Source organism: Galeopterus variegatus, unplaced genomic scaffold, assembly GCF_000696425.1.
Source record: "Galeopterus variegatus unplaced genomic scaffold, G_variegatus-3.0.2 Scaffold1953, whole genome shotgun sequence".
NCBI lineage: Eukaryota > Metazoa > Chordata > Mammalia > Dermoptera > Cynocephalidae > Galeopterus > Galeopterus variegatus.
The window spans coordinates 244,739-270,412 of NW_007728064.1; the positions used below are offsets into that span (position 1 = coordinate 244,739).

Here is a 25,674-nt window from a genome sequence, read left to right on the forward strand (position 1 = left end):
GCCAGTGGGGGGGGGACACTGAGGGTTGCGATCCGTTGCCGGTCACAAAAAAAGACAAAAAAGGAAAAAAAAAAAAAATGGACAAAGGATTGAATGGACATTTCTGTAAAGAAAATATACAAAAGGCCAATAAGAACACGAAAAAATGTTCAACATCACTAGACATTAGGGAAATGCAAATCAAAACCACAATGGGAAACTATTTCACACCCACTAGCATGGGTATAACAAAAAAGACAGACAATAATAAATCTTAGAGATGATGTAGAGAAATTGGAACCCTCATATATTTCTAATAGGGGTGTAAAATGGTGCAGATGCTTCAGAAAACAGTCTGGCAGTCCCCCAGAAAGTGAAACATAAAGTTACCATACGACCGTAAGACCCAGCAATTTCACCCCTAGATATACACCCATGAGAATTGAAAACATATGTCCACTAAAAATTTGTACACCAGTGTTCACAGTGGCATTATTCATAATAGCCCCATAGTGCAAATAGCTCAAATGTCTATTAATTGATGAATGGATAAATAAAATGTGGCCATATAATGGAATATTAATCAGCCATATAAAGGAACAAAGTACTGAAACACACTACAACATGGGTAAACCTTGAAAACTTTATACTAAGTGAAAGAAGCCAGTCACAAAAGGCCACATGGTATATGATTTAATTTATATGAAATGTTCAGAACAGATGAATCCATAGAAACAAAAAGGAGTGGTTGCCAGGAACTGTGGGGGAAGAGGAGAGAGGGAATGAGGGTTTCTTTTAGGAGTGATAAAAATATTCTGAAATTAAGATACTGGTGATAGTGGCCCAACCTTGTGAATATACTAAAAATCACCGAATTGTATGCTTGAGAGGGTGAATTTTATGGCCCGTGAGTTATATCTTAGCAAAATCGTTATTAGGGAAAAAAAAAAAAGGCTCAGAAACCATTCTCACCTCAGAACAGGAAGTGCCAAAGGAAGGTGGGAGCAGGCATCAAGAAGCCCCAGGAGCCCCCTCACCTCAAGGCAGTAACACGTGTGCCAAGAGCAGACAGTGCTGTGTGTGGTTTGGTGATGCAGTGGGAACGGATGGCGAGCCATACCCCCAACCTGACATGGGGTGCACTCTTACTGGTGGTGACCCCAACACACTCTCCTTATTCAAGAGAACACAGTGATGTACAAATAAGAGTAACAGTGTATATTCTAACTTACTGCTCTAAGAATATAAATAATTTCATACTTCATTATTTAAAAACAATTGCTGGGAAAACACCTCTCATCTGATTGCCAAGGCTGATGACATGAAAGTGATTCACATACCTTTTGGACTAGAAGTAAACCAAAATGGTTCCTTAAATTCCTCTGCTGGAATCAGATCTTACGTCAGTAAGGGAATAGGGAAGCCCTAAGGCTTCCCCAAAAGTCAAAAAAATAAAAAATAAAAAATGCTGACGGCTAACACTTACTAAGTGTTTACTATGTGGCAGGCACAGTTCTGTTTTATAATAACTACATCAATAATCCTTTAAGCTAGGTGCTATTATCCCCATTTTGTGGATGAGGCAACAGTTATATGCCCAAGGTTATATGGACAATGAGGGGAGAGCTAGGCTTCAGAAGCAAGCAGTCAGGCTCCTGAGTCTGCACCCTTAGCAATGCTACTTCCAAGTGTCCCTAACTCTGGGACAACCACCATGGAAATGGGCTTGGTCAGGCACAAAATTAGACTTGTGTGCCATACAGCAATTGTCTAAGAGCTCCAGGTCACCTGCCTAACATCTCCCAGAGGACCACAAACCACCTTCTTTAGCACCTGGGCAGGCATTTCGACCCCTCTCCACCTATAGGCTCACTGCTCTTGGGTGAAACCTGCATCACAGTAAAGGGAGCTATGGATTGTACACAGGGAGGAGACTAGAAGCTAAGCAAACTAGAGACCAACAGGTTTTTGAGGAAGTAAGCTGAAATGTTCCCAGGTGTCTGCGTTGAGTCAGAAGGTACATCTTAAAGGATAAGCGAGAGTGTAGGTGAAGGAATGTTGCTTACTTTTGTGTGGAGAAGTGAGCCCTTGCATACCCTGTTGATAAAAATGAAAACTGATACAATCACTTTGGAGAGCAACTTGGCACTGTCTACCACAACTTTTAAATGTACATATCCTATAGCCCTACAACCCCCAATTCCACTTCTAGGAATCTAGCACAACTACAGAAAGAAATAGGTACAACAATGCTCAATGTAGCACTGTGTGAAATGGCAAAAACTTGGACACACATATGTTTACCTATGGAGAAGTGGTTAAATCATGGTACAGAGCAATAGCATACAAGTATTTTTTTTTAAATCAGAGATATATATAATACGGAAATTAGTCCACAATATTTTGATAAGGTAAAACAAAATGTTAAGGTTAAAAAAATGCATTTATACTATGTATAAATTATCCCTTTTTTTTTTTCTTTCCCTTTTTGTCTTTTTTACTGACCGGTAAGAGGATCGCAACCCTCGGTGTTGCGCCCACACCGCGCTCAGCCAGTGAGCGGGAACCGGTCTCCACATGGGATCTGAACCCTCGGCGGGAGCGCCGCCACGCTCCCAAGCGGCACACTCTCCAGCACGCCACCGGGCCAGCCCATCCCATTTTTGTTTTAACAACAAATGAAAGAAAATAAAGAACCCTACCCACATCAATGATTTTGTTTGTTCATTATACATGTGATTTATGAGTTATATTAATATAGCTATGAATATGCAGCATAAGCAGAAAAACCACCAAAAATATACACCAAACCAGAAACTTTCACTTTTTACTCTAAACATTTTTGGATTTCTGTTTTATTTACCATTATTATGAGCATGTGTTGTTTTTGTATAATTAAAAAGCTGATTTTAAAAGGTATCTTAGGGCCGGCCCGGTGGCGCACTGGATAAGTGTGCCGCTTGGGAAGCACGGCGGCGCTCCCGCCCGAGGGTTCGGATCCCACATACAGACCAGTTCCCGCTCACTGGCTGAGCGAGATGTGGGCGCAGCACCGAGGGTTGCAATCCGTTGCCAGTCCCCGGTCCGGTACGGGGGCAACACTGAGGGTTGCGATCCATTGCCGGACACGGAAAAAGACAAAAGACAAAAAAAAAAAAAAAAAGGTATCTTAAAGCTCAAAGAAAAACAGCAATCATCTCTAAGGAAGTAAAATAAAAAGAGAGTCATTTGGACCTTGTGCCAAATCATTTCTGTCCCCTTCCCCCCCACACACACACATCCCTAAATGCAGCAAGGAAATTTGCAAACTTAAAGATAAATTACCAAAAGAAAAAGAAAGGAGTAAGCAGGATGAACTTCTCTATTTGCCTCTGTATTCAAGTCTCAAAGAGCTACAGTATTCCAACATCCAAATATTAACTTCCTCTCCCAAATGAACCACTAAGAAAAACATTTAGATCTCATCAATAAACTAAGCCGTGGTTTTTCTGTTGTTGTTTCTGTGTTAGGTGGAATTTTAAATGAGGAAGATAAATTAGAAAATGGCAAACCAAGGGCCGGCCCGTGGCTCACTCGGGAGAGTGCGGTGCTCATAACACCAAGGCCCGGGTTCAGATCCTATATACGGATGGCCGGTTGGCTCACTGGCTGAGCATGGTGCTGACAACACCAAGCCAAGGGCTGAGATCCCCTTACCGGTCATCTTTAAAAAAAAAAAGAAAAGAAAAGAAAAGAAAATGGCAAACTGAAGAGCAACATATAGAATTTTGAAAAACGTGAATATTTTCTCCATGAAGGCATGCCTCTGATCTGAAAGAATGTGTAACAAAACAATGTTACAACATAAGATTCGATTTGCTAAATATTTAAAAATCAAAACAGACATGTTTTTGTTTGTAAGTCTTCACTCTAACATCCACCCTTCCAAGCCACAAATATTCTTGTTACATTTATTTTTACCTCTTCCAAAACATGTTTAAGTTGAATTCTTTAAAACACCTGAGGTCTTGCATCAAAACTTCGCCTTGGCACTTATGAGGACAATGACGGGACCAGGAGCAGGAGATACACAGCTCATCTGTTTTTTTCCCCACAGAAGAAAGTATGGAAAGAAGAAAACCAAAAGCAAATAAATTAGAGCTATGGGAATGTAACTGAGTAAGCGAGAGTGTCCCAAAACCCAGTCCATGCAAGACTGGCCATCTACAAGTCTGAGAGGATAACCTATTTTAATTCCCACATTAGGAAAGCCCAGAATTCTATCAACAAGCCACAGAATTCAATAGGATGGGATATGTTCTGCCTTTCTTGACCTCACAGGTTGCAACGTTCTGGATTTGTGTCTGTTTGTGGTTTCCATACCGCATGCGTTTTTTAGGCCAGGATTTGCTCCACCTAGCGGAACAGCAAAGGATGGTCCAAAAGAGAGGTGCCGGGCCGAGCCTGTGGCCCACTCGGGAGACTGCGGTGCGCTGGGAGCGCAGTAGCGCTCCCGCTGCGGGTTCAGATCCTATATAGGGATGACTGGTGCGCTCACTGGCTGAGCCCGGTGCAGCCGGTCTCAAAAAAGGACAAAAAAAAAAAAAGAGAGGTGCCCAAATGCCAGACCTCAGCCTGTCTATTGTATGCCACCAAGTAGACAGGTCACCAAGATCCAACATCACTGCTCCCTTTCACCCATGGCTGTTCTTACTGGCTGTGCAGTTACAATGGGATCAGTGACCCCAATGGTATCCACGACTGGGGTTGTAGGGGCAGGAACAAACCCAAATTATACTACCTGGCTCCTGATTATCCCTCAAGTGTTAGTCCTAACAACTGAAGGCAGGAAAGGAAGAAGACCTTTCAGGTATACAGATGGCTAGGCATTTGGAATTTTGAATCCAAGGCCATCCAAGATACCTACAGTATCCGTAAAGACTTGCCTGCTTGTGCCAAATACCCACAGATGAGCTGCATCCTGGGGTCCTACGAGAGAGGGCTCTCCTCTAGACATAGCCACCCTGAGGGCCAGGACATTTAGCTTCCCTTGCGGCGGACCCTGAAAACACCTAATGGTTTCTGCAGGCTAAGTGTGCATGAGAACAATCCAACATTCCAGAGGCTGAAAATGAGAGTAGAGCCAAGACTTGGAATGGGGAAAGGAAAAAGTTCTAAGAACATGACTCAGTTCAGACTGGTTATGGGACCATGCAGGACACTGAGAAAAGCAAGTAACTGGCCATCAGGCTTTCACTGGGATGAAAACACATCATGTTCTTAAAATGAAACCACAAGGGCAGATCAAAGCAAGAGGAAAGAAAGTTCAAGACTGGGTGAATAGGAGAGGCTCACCTGCTTATTGAACGAAAGACTAAAAAAAATGTGTTTTTGTTTTTGTTTTAATAATGTTTGCTGCTGGCTGACAAAGCAGAGCTGACTGGTAATGTACAGCCAACAAACCTGAGAATAACCGAGATGCAGAATGTTAAAGCTTTAAACTGTCCCACCTAAAACTTATCAGAGGTTATTTCATATACTTCAAAATGCTATGTTCTCGCTTCATAGGAAGGCTGACCTCAAACTCTGCAATGATGAGCAGGAGCTGGCAAGGAGACAGCAGGCATCACTAAGACAGGCTTTCTCCACCTCAGCACTACTGACATTCTGGGCCGGACAATTCTTTGTTGTGAGGGCTGTCCTGAGCATTGTGGGATGTTTAGCAGCATACCTGGCCTTCACCCTCTAGATGCTAGTTGCACTCCCAAGTTGTGACAACCAAAAATGTTTCCAGACACTGACAAATGTCCTCTGGAGAGGGCAAAATGGACACTAATTGAGAACCACTATTCTAAACACATAGGTTCACCACGGAAAGTTACCTACACAGCTAAAAGATCACAGGAACAAACCTAAACTCAGAGATAAAACAGAATCAAGGAAGTCATTTTCAAACACTCCAGATCTCATTTTCTGAACTTATTTTGGGAGGTGACACTAACTTACCAATACATGCACTCTCAGGACAACCAATAACAATAATGGTTATAATTATTACACTTAAGAATCATAAAGTATATTCTAAGATCTTTACATATATTACATATGTCATATGTAATGAATATATAAACATACATATGTCTTTTCACCTCACAATAACCCTATAAGGTACATACTAACATTATTCCCATTTTACAGATAAGGAAACTGAGGCACAATGAGGTTAAGTAACTTGCTCAAGGATAGTTAAGTGTCAGGTTTGAAACTCAGGTTGCCTGACCCTAGACCCCATGACCTTACCACTATGTTAGACTGTACCAAACCCCCATGTTGGAAAGCTGTTAGATCAGCATTGTCCGATACATAGTCATTAGCTTCATGTAGCTTATTCAATTTAAATTAATCAAATTAAATAACATACCACTGAGAGTTCCTCAAAAGGTCACGCATAGAGTTACCACATGACCCAGCAATTCCAGAGTTAGGTAAATACCCAAGAGAACTGAAGACATACATCCACACAAAAACTTGCATACCAATGTTCATAGCAACATTATTTATAATATCCAAAAAGTGGAAATAGCCCAAATGTTCATCAATTGATGAATGGATAAATAAAATGTGGTGTTATCCATACAATGGAATGAATATTAATCAGCCATAAAAAAGAATTAAGTACTGATACATCCCAAAACATAGGTGAATCTTGCAAACATTATGTGAAAGAAGCCAATCACAAAGGACCATTTAGTGTATGATTTTTCTATGAAATGTCCAGAACAGGCAAATCCATAGAAGCAGGAAGTACATTAGTGTTTGTTAAGGGCTGGCAGAAAAGAGGGTACAATGAGTATTGACTGCTAATGTCTATGGGGTTTTCTGGGGGGTGATGAAAATGTTCTAAAGTTAGATAGTGGTAACAGTCACACAATCCAGAACAGGCAAATCCATAGAAGCAGGAAGTACATTAGTGTTTGTTAAGGGCTGGCAGAAGAGAGGGTACAATGAGTATTGACTGCTAATGTCTATGGGGTTTTCTGGGGGGGTGATGAAAATGTTCTAAAGTTAGATAGTGGTAACAGTCACACAATTCTGTGACTATACTAAAAAAACAATTTATGCGCACTTTAAAAGAGTGACTTTTTGACATATAAATTACATCTCAATAAAGTTGACATAAAAAAATTAAACATGGTTAAAAATTCAGTTCCTCGGTATCCTAGCCACATTTCAAGTACTCAATAGCCACATGTGGCTAAGTGGCTACTGAACTGGACAGCACAGAGACCGTTTCCAGCATCACCGAAAGTTCTACTGGACAGTACAGCCTTAGATGAATGGACAAAAGGTCTCCTTACCATCTGACCACAGCCTCCCTCTCAAAAGTCTCATCTACTTGCACACTCCTCTACACACCCACACACGAAGCTTCTGCCACAGACTATGCGCTGCCTCCAGACACGTCTTCCATTTTACTCTTCCACAATGGAATACACTTTTCCCCTTCCTGGTCCATAGATATCCTACTCATCCTTATCGACCTTTACAGTCTAGTCCAAATGCTTCTTCCTCGATGAAGCTTTCCCTAGATCCTCCTTTTCCTCTTGCCATTGCAAATCGATTGTGCCTATTGTCCTTTGCTTGCACTTCCATTACAGCATGGATCTCTCTGGATTACAATTCATTGTGTGTTTTACGTGTCCTTCCCACAAGATTACTAGTTTCTTGAGGACAGGGATTCTGTTACTCATTTGACAGTTCCCAGAGCCTAGCAATAATAGCCTGTTGCTGAGAACTGACATTTCAGTAAATGTCTATTCTTTGAATTCTACTGAATTCCACTGAAAGGATTTATAGAAACTCAAGGTGCTCATTTTAGACAAATGCTCACTTTGGTGTATCAAACAGACTAAGAAAATGAGGTAAAGGGGTTTAGAATCTGGAAGCCTTACATCCCACTATTCTACAAGGATTGATAGTGACTGCACTGAAATGCCATTTGTAATAAAGGGGAATGGAGTAGGGCTTCCAGACTGAAAACCAGGGCAATGGAGGTGAGTAAAGTGGTGGGGGAGGAAGGTTTAGTACACTACTGAGGGGCACAGTGGGGGAAAAAAAAACGTCAGGAACAGTGGCCCATCCAACTCAAAGTTTTAAGCTTGGCAGAGAAAACATAAGGACTGCATCTCTAGAGATTTGTGCTTGGACCATCAGCTGGGTCACCTTATGGAAAAAGACATTTCTACCAAAACTTTATTTTAAATGATATATTCAAATATTCTGGTTTAATATAAACAACACAAAAAGAAAAAATTCTACATATCTCAATCATAATTTAACAAGAAGAAACAAGTGCCAAGTCCTTACTGTATGGAGACTACTGCTTTTTTATTATTTATAGATTCGAGGAATCACTGAGTTGCAGTGACCTATAGGAGAGTTAGGTCTAAATTCCTAATCACAGAAGTGAATTAGGCTGATGAACTTTCCTGGGCCTGCATGGCAAGAAATAACTGTTCCAGTGCAGAGCTGGTTACAGGGAAAGCAAGCCGCCTAATATCATATACTACTGATAGAAAATGTGTATTTAAAAAAAAAAAAAGGTTGTATTTAATAGATCCATTTCAGGGGAGAAAAATGTAATGAGGTACCCATACCACTTTCAAAACAGATTTGTACAGCAAGACCTCCTCAATTCAGTTAACCAGAAGTTACTGTTAAAGTAAGCACAGTGAATACCTGAAATACATCCTATGACAAAATGGTCTCTGTATTTTTTTTTCCTTACTGATTAATACAAGCAAAAAGAGCAAGAAAACAAAAAAACCTAAGTTGACTAAATTGTGGTGGATTTGGAGTTAATAATTACATGGTAACTTCCATTCCAAAGATTAAAATTCTAAACACAAATCTTACTATAGATATCTAGTATTTGTGGACAGAAAGAGACAAGGGTATGAGGTGGAGGATGGGAGTGTATGGGGGTGTTGGGGGTGAGGGTATGTGGGGGGTGGTTAGGAAGAAAGCTATTGCTCATTACAAAAACGTTTCCTTCTCTGCCGGAACTGTAACCACTGTTGGTCAGTGCTAGCATCCATCCAAACAGAACAAAGTACAAAAGCTACCCTGTCCCCAAAATAAGTGTTAGAGGTGCCAGAGATATAAGAAAGCAGCCCGTGATTGACAAACTGCAATTAGGACATGACATTGAAGATACCTTTCCACATCTTGCCACCTCCCAGACTCTGTGACCTGGTAGGAACCTCCATTTTCCATCCTTCCCCTTGCTGAAGAAGTCGGTCCAGTTCCTACCATTGGCCAGCTCACCTCCACAGGCTCTGACATTCCTAAATCAAAGCTCTAGCAACATTACTTATCGGTTATCAGGAAAAGCCTTTTAGAGGTATTTACAGAAGTAGACAAATACAAAGGAAAAACAAGTTTATTCTACATTTTATTCTATCAGTACTATACTTCTTAACCTTACCAGTCCTGAGGGTTATAACTTTTCTAATAGAAAATTTATTTCTGCCAGTTTATGATTTTAACTGGGAAAACAAAGAACTGCAACAAAGGCTAAAACTGAAGAGTCCCAACCCTAGAAAAGAGAATACATTGAGCCAGAAAATGGGCTCTATTCCTTTCACATGTTATTGTAATATATATATAAATATATTCTGAGGAAAAATTAAATACTTCAACAGATAAACGGATAAGCAAATTGTGGCACATACATACATGAAATGTTATTCAGCAATAAAAAGGAAGTACTGGTACATGCTCTAACATGAATGAACCTTGAAAACATGCTAAGTGAAGAAGCCACACACAAAAAGACCACATATTGTAGGATTCCCTTTATATGAAATATCCAGAATAATAGGTAAATCCATAGAGGCCAAAAGCGGATTGGTAGTTGCCAGGGGCTGGGGGAAGGAGGGGACAGGTAGTAACGGCTTAATGGGGACAGGGTTTTCTTTTGGGGTGATGAAAATGTTTTGGAACTAGACAGAGGTGTTGGTTGCACCACCCTGTGAATGTACTAAACATCACTGAATTTTTAACTTTAAAATGGTTGACTTTTTAATGTGAATTTCAACTCATTTAAAAAAGTAATTAATTTTTAAAAATAAAGGATATTAATGGGCAAAACAAGACACATATGTGAAAGGCAGCCCTTAAACTCCTCGGGAAACGATAAGTATTTTTGCTGACACTCTGTTCCTGCTCTCAATCACTATACAAGTTCAGTGTCAAGTTGTATAGACTTTGCAATTGCGCTGCCTATCTATGTGTGCATGTCTTTCTGAAAAGACAGGGAACAGAAAGTGAGGAAAATGGTAAAGCCTTGCCAAACGCAAGGAAGGAGGGGTGATTCCCCCTATTGCACCCCACCCAACTTGGCACTAGGAGTAATGCTCCCATTAGGGTTTCGAAATGCCAGCCGGAGCTGGAATCAGCACAAGCAAGCTTCTCTGCCTGGCTAACGAAAGAGCAAGCCACCCAGCAAGAAAATCTGGGGTGCTCCATTTGCTTCCCATATTGGCATCAGAGCTATCCTTTGCTCAAAAGCCCTGAGCTGGCTCAGATCAGCATGAGTGACTTGCTCTTCCAGGCCAGCCAGCCTAACAGCAAAAACTTGTTATAAGCTGAAGTATGTCCCCCTCCTGAGGGGTCCCACTCTACTTCATCCTATCTGCATTCCAAGAGTCCTGCCTCCAACAACCTGCCACCAAGGGTGCCATGCCTTACACCATTAAATATGAGGCCAAGACGCCCTCAGAACTTTCCCTTGTCCAGCCTGAAATAAATATCCTCTCAGGCCTTCCTCCCTGTCAGTCCAGCTCAAAAGCCTGTGTACCCCTACACACACAGTCCTACACACAGCATCGCTGCCTCGGACACCTGCTCCACGGGAGGACACGAATAAGCCCCACATGCCTCAGCTCGGCACCCCACTATCCAGTCACAGTCATTCCAGCCCACCTAACCTACCTGTCGTCTCAAAGGCCCTTCACTCGCTTGGCAGCATGCCTCTGCCACCTCCCTGACACCAAAACCGTCACAGGTGTCCCTCAGCTAAACACCGAAGTCCCCTTAGATCCTGCCCAAGCCAGGCATGGGCTCCCCTCTCGGGACCCCGCAACTCTTGGCAACAATACTCCTTCAGACCCCTCCAGCCAGGCCTCGACGACCCCCAGGCCCCCAGCGTGGGCCGGACGCCCCCTCCCCCTTACCTGTGGGGGCTCAGCTCTGGCTGACAGGGGGCTGGGCAGCGCCTGGAGGAGCAGGAGCGCCATGCCACCCAAAAGCCTTCTCCTCTCCATCCCCCTCCTGCTCCTGCTCCTCCGCTACGGCGCCGCCACCTCCCTCCTCTCCTCCCTCTCCTCCTCTACCCTCTTCTTCCTTCTTCCCTTCTTTTCCTGTTAGACTCTCCCCTCCCACTTCCGGCTGTGCTCCACCTCGCCCTAAGCAAAACACCCTCCCAGACACGGGGGAGGGTCTCCAGTTCCAGCTCTTCATTGGCTCCTGCCTTTCATCCATTGATCAAAATAGCTGTCGATCAAACCCAAGTCCCGCCCCCCGCGAGGACGGAAAACCCGAGCAATCCAGCCAATGAAAAGTAGGAGGAAGCTGGGCCATTTTGACTGCCGCGAGGCGGTGTGAAATACGTCCCACCCCGCAGAGTGGCGGAAGTGGCCCCGGTAGGTGGCGAGGCCACCCAGAAGGTGTCGTGAAAAGTCTAGTTCAGATGCAGCTATCTTGAGTGTGGCGGAAGTATTAGGTTTCCACAGTTTAGCAAAAAGAGATGGGATGATGGTGATTCTGGAGGGTGTTCGAAAATAAGTTTTTCCTAGAAAGTAACCAGGAGTTCCTAAGGAGGAAAACAACTGCAATCTAAAAAGCTTTTGATGATTACCAGCGTCCCTCTACTAGTCTCAAACTGCCCAAGCAGCAGCTTAGGTCCATTTAAATTCCCTGAGATAGACCTTTATCTGAGGCATAGTGCTTTGTCACCTCAAGTATCGGGGACAAAATTCTACTGACTCTACCTCAGAAATAGCTCTGAAATCCACCCCCATTGCTTCTATCCATGTTCTTATCTTCTAGCTAAATACAAACGGCCCCCCTGCTACCCTGCACTTTGTTGATTCTTCTCTCTCAAATCCTTTCCACACACCACAGCAACAGTGCTGTACCACAATAAACCAGACATTATTATGTCTTGACCTCCCTTTTAAAATACTTCAACCACCTACAGGATATATAACCCAAACTTCGCAAATTATGGTCCTCTCTATGACCTAGTTCCTACCTACTTCTGTCTCACGTCCCACTACATTTTCCCACACATTCCGAACACATTCACGCCGAACACTTGAGAAGCCCAATAGCTTCATTTACACGTTACACATACAGTTCCCTGCTTACAAACTCCTAGCCCCCACCCTGTTTCTTCTTCTGGATTCACCTATCACCAGTGTACTTGTATCTAATCTATAATACCTGCCTGACTGATTTGCAGCTTTTTATACGGCACACCAGGTCTTCTCCTCTCCCTCCTTTTAATCTCTAAAGCATCCCATATAGGGCTCAATCATGAGCTCAATCAATGTTGGTAAAATGAATTAACAAATGAAGACCATGGCAGAGAACCCAGCAGGCTGTAGCAGCCAATTTCCTCTAAAAACCTACCGAAGCATTTTACAGCCTGACCCAGTGTGGCCCGTAGCTGAGCCAGGAGAGTTGTTCTTTGTATAAATGTAGGCAAAACGAGAAACAGGATCTCAACCTTTGGCTTGGTGTTGTCAGCACCACGCTCACCCAGTGAGCCAACCGGCCATCCGTATATAGGATCCGAACCCGTGGCCTTGGTGTTATCAGCACCACACTCTCCCAAGTGAGCCACGGGCGGGCCCTGAAGAAACCAGTTCTGCCCCAGTTTAAGAATATCCATAGTTCCGCCTCTATCTTGATCCTGCTTTCCTACCTGCAAAAGGTGACAAGTATTTTTGCCAGTCTCCGGTTTCAAGTCAAGCTCCTTAGAGGAGAAGCAAAGATTGAGTTCTAAGCAAGGTCCAAATTATTTTCACAGGACAGAGTCTCTTAATCCTGGATTCAAGGAGTTCTAAGTCTTCTTTGTAAAGGCCAGGTATCATCATCATTAGGAAACCCCAATTCAATTTGACAAACAGGTGATTTTGCCCCAACTCACTTTCTCCTTTCACCTGAGAGCTCAAACTGAGATGCTGGACAGAAACACTAAACCCTACAGAGTCTGGATTTGCACCTCCCACATCAATTTTATGGTATACAAGTTATATTTTAATTTTTTTAAATGGGGGAAAATCAAATTGCAGTCAATTTGGCCTCAGGGAGGAGACCCTCTGTCTAATTTAGAGTAGTATTCCTCAAAGTGTGCTCTCCAGACCAACAGAATCAGCCTTACCAGGAAATTATTAGAAATGCACATTTTTTCATGCTCCCCTCAGACCTACAGAATTAGAAATCCTATGATCTGAGGATGAGCCATACTACCTATGTTTTAACAAGCCCCATGGGTAATTCTAATGCACTTCTTAAGAACCACTGATCAAGGGCAAGGGAAACTTTCTGTGTGAAGGGTCAAATACTAAATATTTTAGGTTCTGCATGCCACACATATAGGATCTCTGTCACATATTCCTGGTTTTTCATTTTCCAACTCTTTAAAAATGCAAAATCATTCTTAGTTCTCAGGTGCAAAAAAAAAAAGGCAGCAGGTGGATTTGGCCCCTTGAGCCATGGTTTGCCAAATACTGCTCTAGGGCAACACACCTCCCATTCTGGGAGACCCTGGAGCTTCCAGCAGAGACAGGTGAATTCTTCCCCTTTAATAAACAATGGCCTCCAGGCCTCAGACAGTTCCTTCTTATAGTTGTGATACCCTCTGACATGCCAACACCAAAGTAAGACCAGATCCTACTTTCCTTTCAGGCTCTTTCAAGAAATTTATTCAATTCACAGTGATATCCTTTGAACAGAGTCAGAAAATCCTACCAGACAAAACTCATACACACGTTGACCCCAGGTAAGCCACACAGTTCCCTGAGAAGCTTGAGAAATCACCTAGGGCAGCAAAGCTTGGGAAAGAAAGTGGCTTTGCTTTGTTGTGTCCTTTAAGGTTCTTTGGTCTTGATTGGCTTCTCTTAGAGATGTCCAAATAGTTTCCCTTTCCTATTCAGTACACACCAGTCTTTTTTGGTATTTAACCTCATGGACTGAGGAAGGGAGGCAGCCAGGAAGTTATGCCCATTAAAATGTGTGATTACCACCAGAGGTGGGAAAGAGGGAGGGAAGGAGAGGGAGAAATTGGTAAATGGCCACAAAAAATGTTTATATTGTGTAATGACTAAAAAAAAAAAAGTATAGTTTAAAAAAAACGTGGTTAGTGCTTACATATATCCTTTTCACTCACAGTTAGTGGATTTATCTTTTAAAACAGAGATGTGAGGCAGTGGGGGGAAGAGAACTTCCACAATTACAGAGGAGATCCCAAGAACAGATTCAGACATGATTTTAGGGCACAGTAAAGTCTATGTCAACAGATGGAGCTTGAAGCATCATGGAACTCTGCTGCTTCACATAGTATCCTTTTTAGCACTAATAACTCTTGGGTGCCTGAGAAACTCAAATTTAGCTACACTCCCAAAAATGCTTGCCAACCAGGGGGCAATGGAGAGGAGAATGGGGAAGGCTTTTTAGCACTAATAACTCTTGGGTGCCTGAGAAACTCAAATTTAGCTACACTCCCAAAAAAGCTTGCCAACCAGGGGGCAATGGAGAGGAGAATGGGGAAGGGGGGAGATGAGTCTCCAAGGCGACGCAGACTTCTTCCCCCTTCTCCTCCTGAGTTAGGCTAGAACTGCATGGGTAAATGGTTCCATTACTTGAGAGAGGAGGAAGAAGGGAAGAGGAAAGAGGAGTAGGAGCTTCTCTTCGTCCCAGGGGCTCTTCTCCAATCCTGGCTAGAACCAGAATCCTAAAATTTTCATAAGTTTTCCAAATGATTTGTTTGCATGTCTCCCCCAGGCACCAGCAACTTCTGCCTGAGAGGGCCTCAGCTTCTGATCTCCAAAGGACAGGGGTGAAGGAAGAAGCAGACAGACTTTGGTCTTTGCTCTCCTTTTTCACTTTCATCCCCTAGACTCCAAAAAACCAGATTCCTGGTGGAAGCATGAGGCATCCTCCCACCCCCACCCTCAATCCATCCTGGCCTTTGAGAGTTGTTGGCAGAGGAATGAGGGCACAGGTGCGCACAGCAGCTAAGGAGGACCTGGTAAACATGGGTATATACTGGTCCTTACTGGAGTGGGAGATTTAGAGACCCTTATTGAAGTAGACATAAGGCACAAGTTCTCCATACTTGGCCTTGATGGTGTCTTGGAGCTCTGGTTCCACATAGGACACGGGCAATTCACTAAAAAGAGAACAGGAGTGGGTTATGAGCATGCCTTCTGGACCAAGCAGCAAATTACCCTCAGATAAAGTTCAACTCAAATGCCACCTCCAAGAATCCCCTCCTGATTTTTCCAGCCAGAATTATTATTGGCCTCTGTATAGCACAATGTGTTGCTTTCACCTCTAGTCAGGCCTGACTTCATTCTCCCTGAGCTAAGGCTCTTGCTTTAAACTTCTGTCTTCTCCACAAGATTACAAGTACAGTGCCTGGGACATAGGAGATGCCTAGCAGATGACCACTGAACTAGTACTGAACTAGAGTACTGAGGAAGGGGAAACTGGCATCTTCTTGGTATGCATTCAAGCTACCCTTCCCCCAGTCTGACACTTCCCTTCCCTTCTCCATCATCCCTTCTCCACCCCCAACCCCCCTTCAGGGACACACAAGGGATGTACACAGGCCCAAATTGTCGACCCTCTGGCAAACATGAGCCAGTATAAGTACCTGTTTCCTTATTCAATTTTAACAAGCAGGTCCAGCCAGGGGAGACCTTTCTAATAACCCAGCCAGCAGGGAAAGAAAGCCTCTCGTTGTTCCCCCACCCTCTCTCCCAACAGCCCTTACTCCACTCGGAAGAAGCAACCTCATTCCTTCTCCTACTTCTCCTGCCCCTTGGAGATCTGTTTTGGTCCACCATTCACTGGGGCTAAGAGGCCCAGAGTTTATGCTGATGGGCTTGTCCTTGGACAAATGATGACCTTCCCGCTACCACCATCTCTCCTGGATGGCAGGCAGGTCAGATGGAGTGGTGACAGGGTATTCAATGAAACAAAGTGAGGAATGAATAGCCGATACCATTCCTGTGGGAAGAGCCCACATGCCACTGGCACCATGAAGATGAGGCTGTAAGAGAGGAGAAACCAAAGCATTAGGGGACATCTCCCCACAGGCCCACCTACACACCATCCCTGAGCTCCCCTAGGGAAGGGAGAGATGCCCATGCACCTGGCCTGTCTTCCCAGATGGCCCTGGAGTCCTCTCTCTCCAGCTATGGAGAGGGAGAGGACTATGAGTGCCAGGAAACTCGTTCTGGCAGGGGGATAAAATCAGTCCCCTCCACAACCCCACCCCATCCCTGCTGTTCAAGCAGATGAAGACAGGGAGTGCAAGCAGCAGACCTAAAGACCACTAGCACCCACTGATGTGCGGGGAAAGGAGTGAGTGATATGAATTCTGAGGCCCTGCTCCTTTATTCAGTGAAAACCTAGGCTGTTTGAGCACAGGAAAGGGCAGAGTTCCTCAAACTTCACTTTGCACACAAATAACATGAGGAGCTTATAAAACAGCAGATGCTGATTCAGTGGATCTGAGGAAGGGCTTGAGAGTCTTCATTTTTAATGAGTTCTCAGATAATGTTGATGATGCTAGCCAGGATCATGTTTGGGGATGCAAGGTCTTTTGCATTAGACCTGGGTATGAATCCCAGCTTTGCCACTTACTAGCTGTGCAATCTTGGGCAAGTTAGCTCTGGGCCAGCAGAGGGAGGATAACGGTGTCTACTTTGCAGGGCTACTATGAAGATTAAATAAGACAGTGTATGTACAGCACCCAGACCACAGCAACTACTCAATCAATGCTAATTTAATTAGCAGAAGTGAGTATAGCAAAATGTTAGACTGTTGAGGATCAAATCTCAGCACCAGCAATTACCAGCTATATAAACTTGGGCAAGTTTCTTAATCTTTCTAAGCTTCAGTTTCTTCATTTGCAAAAGGAGATAATAATAGTATATATGTATGTATATATACACACACACACACACACACACACACACACACACACACACACACACACACACACCCCTTTGGGGCTGAGAGAATCAAGTGAAGTTGTAGATGTGAAGCATTAGCTCAGTGGGGTCACAGAAAACATTCAATCAATGTTAGTTGTTCTGTTGTTGCTGTCATTAGTCCTGTGGCCTTGCACAGTATGATTAATGGTAGGACGTGTCCAGTCAATGGCAGGAACCTAAGAATGCTGACCTGACTTGTGGCATTTTCCTCTTGTGCGAGGCTGGAACATTGACAGCCCCAGCCAAAGCTATGTCTCATCATTCTTGTCTCTTCTTGAAAACTGCTCCAGACTCGAGGTCAGAGGGGAGATCCCAGGACAGGAGAGCACCCAAGCATTCCACTTTCCATTCCAATGTGTATACAGAGCCTCGCCAGCCTACTGCCCTCAAAAATGATGGGGCAAGAGCTCTCCAGATGAACCACAGGTCTTCTGAGCTCGGCCACTTTTAAAGGCAGGTAAAGGAGTACAAGTTCTCCAACATGGGCTATACAAGAAGACAGACCTGGGGCTCCCCAGCCACCACAGGACCCAAACCACCAGAACACAATACTCACAAGCACCCAGACAGCATGACCTGCAATGGGGCATGCAGGACCTTGATTTTCTGCACAAAATAAATAAAAGAGAGACCCATATGGAACTTCTACACCTTCAGGGGAACCCCATGCCTGCCCTGCCATGGATCAGCCAGGTAGAAGATCCCACAGGCAGGGATATTCTGCCCTGAAGGGGAGGAGAAGGGGGACTCTCCTTGCTCTCTGAAGACAAGGTCAGGAAACTGGCTGTGAAATCTAAACAGGAGGCCAGCAGGGACTAGTATGGCCCCTCCTTGACTGAGGTGATGGGGTGGTGGTAAGAGGGAAGGATGGGAGGGTTAGGAGTCCCCAGGCACAGGTGGAGCTGGGGGGACTCTGGGAAGGGAAGATGCAAAGGAAAAGCCCAATACCTTCATGAAATGCAGTTTCTCCAGCCTTTCCATGATGACTGGCAACAAGACTGGAAGAGACCAGGGTAAAAGCTGAGGGGAGGGCTGGAAGACTTGCCCCAAGACCCATTTCTGAAGTCAGATGAGGGACTGAGTGATTCTCCCTCCTTGCCCAGAAATTCCAGAAAGTACTTGTCATTTGGGAGAAGAGCAGAAGACCATGTAGAAGTAGCCTCCCCCAACTTCTCCCATGTCCCAGCAGAATGGAGCTTCCCAAATTTCTCAACCTGCATACCTGTAATACCAGGAGGACATGTGCCACTAGCCCCAAAGCGTCCTTCTCAAAAGTACAGAGTATCTTTGAAGACTCACGTAAACAAATTTTATATCCTACTCTGCAATATGCCCCTGCTGGAAGCAAATCAAGGCAGGAAATTTATTTTCTCTACCAGTCTCCCTGGTATCCCACACTGTATTCACTGGTGCTTAATGAATGAAAAGAACTTTCTCCCCCAAATCTCTGATTAATTGATGTTCTAGGAATTAGTGTGGCTCTCCTGGCTTTCAGCATTCAAACAAACAATTCTGAGAAGCACAGCTGGAAAAGCTGGGGTCCCACCTCCCACCCGAAAGCTGAGTGTGGCTGAGGACTCTACCATGTGTTCCAGAGATCCCAGGATGGGGGGCTTCCCCCTCTTACTCATGCCAGGAGCTGCCATGGTGATCCGAGAAATAACCACTTGGGTGATGCCTATGGCTGCAGCTCTCTGAGGGCAGAAAGGGAGTGAGTTGTCAGGAATGATTTATCCAGTGTACCTGGGCTGCACCAGAGGGCTGGGTCAGGGTCATGGCCAAGTCTGAGCCTGTAAAGGGGAATGGATGGACCTGCCAAGGTCTCAGTGACCTCTCTCTCCCACTCTCCCCCACCCAGCCAGACTTTTATGGCTTCAGGACCAGAAATGATGGAGAAAGGACATAAGAGGTCTGTTTTAAACTGAGACATGTAGGGAAAAATTGACAGGGAAAGAGGATGGAGTCAGGGAAAAGGCTTCATAGTCCTATAATGGTGCCCAAGCCTGCTCTGATCACTGAGGGGAACACAGGGTCTGAAAGGGAATTCCCTCCTCCCACCCCAAAAGGAGGCCTCTGCTCACCCGGGAATGACCGATATCATTGTGATTCCTGTCCTTGACGCAGATGCCCTGGATGAGTTCCCTAAACATAGACAGGAGTTGCTGGACTTGGGAAAGGGGTGCTGGAAGCCTGCCAGCTGTGTGACACACCAGAGGACCAAGACCAGGGCACTCAAGCTCTGGGGAGCTACTTCCTGCAACCTGGCACTTTGGCCTTCTTTCTGCACTCCAGGGAATGGTATCTCAGAAGTGATCTAGGGTAGTAGCTAAGAGAGCTGGCCCTGGGCCCAGACTGCCTAGGTTGAATCCTGAAACTGCAGAGTATGTGTGTGACCCTGGGCATATTCCTTAACCCTTCTAAAGCCTCAGTTTTCTTCATCTGCAAAATGGGAATAATCCTGGCACCTACTTCCTAGGATGTGGTAAGGATTAAACAAGATAATATCTGCAAAGTGCTTAGTCCAGCACCTGACACAGAATGACAACTCCACAAACAGTAGCTACTCTGGCTATTATTTTCAGGCCAGCTCTTAACAGCACACAACCCGAGACCAGGTAGGTGGCTGGGACTCATTCATCTGTCAGTAAAGAGCCACAAGCTGGGGGAGGGAAAGAAGAGAAGAGCAATGGGGGTGCATGACTATTTTGGCAGTGCTCTTTCTACAAGGGCTATTGTGATAAATTTCCATTTGCTAGCAGTCCCAAGGAAGTGTGGTTTGTAGATACTGACGCTGATGGCAATAGAAGCAATAATAGCTAACACTAATGTAGCATCTGTTATATTCCAGGTGCTGATTTGAGTCTTTGTGTATATTACATCATTAAAATCTCATAACAGGGATGGCCAGTTGGCTCAGTTGGTTAGAGCACAGGCTTTAACACCAAGATCAAGGGTTTGGATCCCCCTACTGGCCAGCCACCAAAAAAAACAAAAAAACCTTACAACAGAGGAATATCTATGCCTTCTCTGGTCAAGAAACAAAAACTATAAGACATTGTGAGTTTCTCCTTTACCTTTTCTGCTGAAAAGCTTAGAGCTGGGTGCCTGGAAAACATCTACCTACTCCTCTGGCTGCTTTCAAAGTTTCTTGGTTCTGTTCTGTCTTTAGATAACTTGCTCTGCTGTGGTTCATTCTGTAAGCCATCCCCAGGGCTTTGGAAGTAGGCAGAGTTCACAGCTTTAACCCAGTTTCAGATGAAAGGATAGGATCTAGTATAAAACCCCACAGGCCCACCCTATCTCCCCTATCCCACACCATCCAGAATAGGCCTCCCACAGTACTTGACACACTGACTAAACCTGTCACCTGCCACTCCCGGGTCCATCCCCATAGGAACAGCCAATCCTCAGGGACTCTTCAGAGGCTCAGCCCAGCAGCCCTCCCCACACCCACCTCAGTCCCAAGAAGCCACCCACTGCCTTGGTTTCTTGCCCTTTCCCTGCTAACCTTGTGGTTTATATGGAGAAAAAGGGCTCCCTGTACTCACTGCTGTCGCATCATTGGGATATTGACACAGTTAGCTGCAGCCACGGCGGCAAAGGGCACCCAGCGGCCCACCAAGGGTGGAGCTCTCTGTCGGGAAAAGGGAACAATGGGACTGTTCAGGCTCACTGGAAGAGGGGAGTGGAGGGGCTGAAGGACTACAGACAAGAAAGAAAATTAGACCTCACTACTGCCAGATACCCAGTTGGGGAAGCCCAGATGCCTCAAAGGCCCAAGAAGGACCAACATGGGGATGGCTCTGCTCTATTTCTCACTATTTGGCTTGTCTCTTACCATCCCCAAACTCACCCAGACTGGGGAAATGTCCCCTGAGGAAAGATGTTTTCCCTAGCACTCTGCTGCCTCCAAGAGGCCACCATGCTCACAGCAGCCCCACACATACCTTTGTCAATGTGTTCATGCCTACAGCAGTGGCCACCGCAGTGGTTGTCGCTGTGAAGTAGGAAAGGGCCATCTGCCTAGTGGAGGAGAAAGATGCTTGGGAGTGGGGAGCCCTGTTGGCTGAGGGTGAGAAAGTCTGGTAACGAGGCTTCATGTCTGAAAACCACATGTGATTTGCTGTCCCAGCCTCATCTTGTGACCCTCTCCCCTTCATTCAATGCTCCAGCCCCCTTGGCCTTTTTTCAGTACTTTAAACATGACAAACTCTTTCCTGCCTCAGAAGCTCTGCATGCTGCTGCTCCCTATCCAAGGAATTCTTCCCTGGGCTTTTGCATGGTCAAATCCTTATCCTTTGTGAACTTCATTTCATGCAAGGTGAAATGTCATCTCTGCAGAAAGGTCTTCCTAACCAGCCTATCTACACAGGCACCCTGCTGCTCTCCTCTGTCTTGTCACCCTGTTATGTCCTTAATGGCAGGAATCACAATCTGAGATCATTGTGCTTGTTTTCTTAAGAGACCTTATACTCCACCAGAACATTGGCCACATGTTTTACTCAACAATGTATCCTCAGCACCTTGACCCTGCCTGCCACATAATACACACTCAAGAAATATTTGTAGAAGAATGAACAAATTTTGAATCGTTCTAGGAAGAAGAGACTCTTCTTCTTCCTGAGGAAATACTGCCAAACCCTGGAAAAGGGTGACTTGATCACCTGCCCAGGGTAGGCCCCACCCAGGGAGGACTGACAGCCTGGAAACCCTTTAGAAGGGCTGTTCCCGGGGAGGCAAGAGGACAGCTTGGGGGTCAGGTCTCCTACCTGACTGATGTGGGGGAAGCTGCATTCCTGTTGGTGTAGTTGACTAAAGCATTGAAGGACTGGTTCACCCACTGCCAGAAGATCACCGCCGGCATCGTCCTACCCATAAGAGAGGCCGGGAAAAGCAGAGAGGAGTAAATAAGGGAGGACTTTGGGGTGCACCAGTCACACCACATTACCTGCAGTTCCCTAAACCATTCCCATGCTGTTTTATGCACCTGGGCTTTTGTACAGGCTGGCCCATCTACCTGGAATATCCCTCCCCCCACCCCCCACTTCCATACATGGCAAAATCCTGCTCTGTTGAGAGATCACTTCCTCCTTGGAACCTTCTCAACCCTTCCCCTGCCCCTCCTGAGACAGAGTTAGCCATTCCATGCTCCCTGCTCCCACAACCCCATATTCTTCCCCCAACCTACCACTTACCAAGTTGTACTGTAACTGTTTACTTCTTGGTCTCCTCAGCAAAACTGGGAGCTCCTTGAGGGGAGGGACTAAAGTCTTTATATTCCCAACACCTGGCCCAAGGTCTAGCTCAATAACTGAACAAATGAACACACGGGGTAGACGAGGCAGGGGGAGGAACAGGAAGGGAGGGGGAAGAGTCACACATCCAGCAGCCACTGAAAGTTTATTCTGTCCCCAACCAAGCCAAGAGAAAGGGTATTTTTCTATTTTTCTTATTTGGATGTTACATTATAAAAATAAATTTATTGTGGAACAAGTACTTTTAAATGAGGGAATTAGTATAGCTTATTTGTTGAGAGTGCTAAACAGGATGGCTTCAATTAAAATCCAGGCATCCTTATTTCCTGACTGTGTAAAACTTGGGCAAGTTACTTAGCCTCTCTAGAACTCCAGTTCTTCATCTATAAAATGGAAACAATAATAGTACCTATGTGCAGGGTTGTTGAGAAGATTAAATAAGACAAATACACACAAAGAACTTAGCACAGTGCCTGGTATCTGGTAAGTGATCAATAAAGAGGGCTATTATTATTACCATAATATGGCTCCCTGCCTAGCAGACCCAGGCAGCTACACCTCCCACTGCCTTGCTTCCAGTACTCACCTGTAGAACTGGAGCATGAAGCCTGTGATGATCATGCCACCAGGGACCTGGAAGGACATCCGACCAATGACGTTCATCTTCTCCCCAGTGTCAGGGTGGAAGGCAGAGTCATATAGCTTCTTGGCATATAGCAGCTGCTCCAGTTGGGTGCCTGGTGGCACAACCCCCATCCTGCCACCCAAGGACAACAGACAGTTACCACCCAGTCTGATCAATGCCTCCCAGTCTCCCCGCTCTCATTTCTCTCTCCTTCCTGCGATCTCTGCCTACTCCTTCACCTTCAGTTTCCACCTCTTCCCTAGAGGATCCATTAATGTCACCCTACTGCCTCCAGCCCCTTCCCTGAACCACGCACCTGCTCTTCTCCACCATCACCTTGGCCCAGTCTAGCTGCCTCTCTGGTACAAAGACAGTGCGGGGGTCTGTGATGTTGAAGAAGTGTTTCACCCGTCCCAGGAAAGTGTATTGGTCCCAACGGGGGGCATCGATGTTAAAGCCAGACAGGTCAGCCTCCATCCTGCTTACACACAAAATTGTGGACAGAGGAAAAATGAGGATTGTTCCCCAAATCAAGGCCTGACCCAGGTGCCTGGAGTACCTCCTACTGTTGTGGACTGCCTGCTTTCACCAGCTACTAGACATCATCTGAGTCAGCGTGGGAGGACCAGCATGTTCACCAGACAGAGCAACTGGGCACCAACATGTGTTTCCTGGGTGCCTGCTGGTGGCCGGCCTTGTGCTTGATCACACTGTGGGAGAGACTAGTAAAAGAGACAATAGCTGTCCTTGGAGAGCTCATAATCTGACTGGAACAAGAGCCCACCCATGGAATAGTATATAATACCCCCTGGTGCTTCTGGCAGGGAGATGGGGGAAGGCGCCACTTTGAAATACACCCAGAGCCCTCTGTTCTTCCTAATAAGACCTGCCCTCAAGGGAAACTATTTTACCAGAGCCTAACCAACTTGGGGAAAGGGAACTCCAGCCCCCAACAGCCTTCCTGCATCACTGAAAGGGGGTGGGGAGACTGAGAAGCCCTTGTAAAAGTCCAGGGCACAGGCTCACTACAAGACTGAGGCCTACTCATAGGATATGGAATGCTTCTCCTCCCCCAGCTCACCTCTGCATCAGTAGGGCTTCTGCAGAACAACAAGGTATTACAACAGAAAGAACTGCAAGTCTCAGACCTTATTTAAGAAGAAGTCTCTACAAACCCAAAGACAACAGGGGAGACAAAAACAAGGACAGGAGATGAACTTTTAGCCACTGACACCCATAGCTACAGCGAGCAGTAAACACAGCCTATCTCCTAGACAGACAGATAAACATAAAACCTCACATTAAACACCATTTACCTCAGTTCCTTTTATCAGGTACATCATGTTCAGCTTTCCACAAAAAATTGCAAGGCATACTAAAAGGTAAGAAAAAGTTTGAAGAAACAGACCAAGCATTAGAACCGGATTCAGCTACAACAGAGATTTGGGAAGTATCAGGCCAGGAATTTAAATCAACTATGATTAATATGCTAAGGACTCTAAAAAGTAGACAACATACAAGAACAGACAATGTAAGCAGAGACAGAAACTCTTAAGAAAGAATCAAAAGGAAATGTTACAAATCAAAAACAGTGTAACAGAAAAACAACAACAACATTGTCACAGAAATGAAAAATGCCTGATCAGTAGACTGGACCAAGGCCAAGGAAAGAATTGGTGAGCTTGAATATGTGTCAATAGAAACTTCCCAAACTGAAAAGAGAAAAAAGAAGGAAAAACAAACAAACAAACAAAAAACCCAAAGAAAACATCGGAATATTCAAGAATTGTGGGACAATTACAAGAGGTATAAATACACATAGTGAGAGCACAGAAAAAGAAAGAAATGAACGGAAAAAAATATCTGAAGTAATGATGAGTGAGAATTCTCCAAAATTACTGAGAGACACCAAAACGCAGATCCACAAGGCTCAGAGAACACTAAGCAGAATAACTACCAAAAAATTAACATGAAGGCATATCGTATTCAAACTGAAGAATGTCAAAGACAAACAAATCATGAAAGAAGCCAGAAGGGGAACATAAATGTTACCTATAGAGAAGCAAGGGTAAGAACTACACTGAATTTCTCTTCAGAACCCATGCAAACAAGAGAGTGGAGTGAAATATTTAGTGTTACAAGAAAAAAACCCACCAACCTAGAATTCTGTATCCAATGAAATTATTCTTCAAAAGTGAAGAAGATGGGCCGAGCCCGTGGTGCACTCAGGAGAGTGCGGCGCTGGGAGCGCAGCAGCGCTCCCGCAGCGGGTTCGGATCCTATATAGGGATGACCGGTGCGATTCGCTCACTGGCTGAGCACGGTGCGGCCGGTCTCAAAAAGGACACACACACACACACAAAAAAAGTGAAGAAGAAATAAAGATTTTCTTGCACAAACAAAATTGAGGGAATATGCCACCAGTAGATCTGACTTGCAAGATGTTAAAAGAAGTTCTTCAGGGGGCCGGCCCGGTGGCGCACTGGATAGTGCGCCGCTTGGGAAGCGCGGCGGCGCTCCCGCTCGAGGGTTCGGATCCCAC

At 45.0% G+C, this 25,674-nt stretch overlaps 2 protein-coding genes across 2 annotated transcripts in view; both read right to left on the reverse strand.

The window, feature by feature from the left end:
* The window catches only part of WBP1L (WW domain binding protein 1-like), a 63,255-nt gene extending 51,844 nt beyond the window's left edge, over positions 1 to 11,411 (reverse strand). The window contains exon 1 of the mRNA XM_008579750.1: positions 11,196 to 11,411. Within this exon, the coding sequence (XP_008577972.1) occupies positions 11,196 to 11,285 (90 nt within the window). The 5' untranslated portion in view covers positions 11,286 to 11,411. The remainder of the gene's footprint in view (positions 1 to 11,195) is intronic.
* Positions 11,412 to 13,924: 2,513 nt separating this feature from the next.
* On the reverse strand, positions 13,925 to 23,627 carry SFXN2 (sideroflexin 2). Its single transcript, XM_008579748.1, has 12 exons — positions 23,449 to 23,627; positions 23,094 to 23,264; positions 22,022 to 22,120; positions 21,200 to 21,275; positions 20,801 to 20,886; positions 19,334 to 19,394; positions 18,880 to 18,946; positions 18,201 to 18,250; positions 17,809 to 17,858; positions 16,256 to 16,303; positions 14,724 to 15,418; positions 13,925 to 14,619 (listed from the first exon to the last, which is right to left on the reverse strand). Exons 1-11 carry the CDS (start codon positions 23,607 to 23,609, stop codon positions 15,319 to 15,321), a joined length of 969 nt encoding a protein of 322 aa, XP_008577970.1. The 5' UTR covers positions 23,610 to 23,627; the 3' UTR covers positions 13,925 to 14,619; positions 14,724 to 15,318.
* Positions 23,628 to 25,674: the final 2,047 nt, after the last annotated feature.

Excerpts from the sequence above, each read along its gene's own strand:
- SFXN2 (XM_008579748.1), bottom strand. The coding sequence starts at position 23,609 with ATGGAGGCTGACCTGTCTGGCTTTAACATCGATGCCCCCCGTTGGGAC. Across the intron at positions 23,265-23,448 it reads GTGATGGTGGAGAAGAGCAG|GATGGGGGTTGTGCCACCAG; the intron begins GTGCGTGGTTCA and ends CTTGGGTGGCAG. Across the intron at positions 21,276-22,021 it reads GCTTCCCCCACATCAGTCAG|GCAGATGGCCCTTTCCTACT; the intron begins GTAGGAGACCTG and ends CTCCTCCACTAG.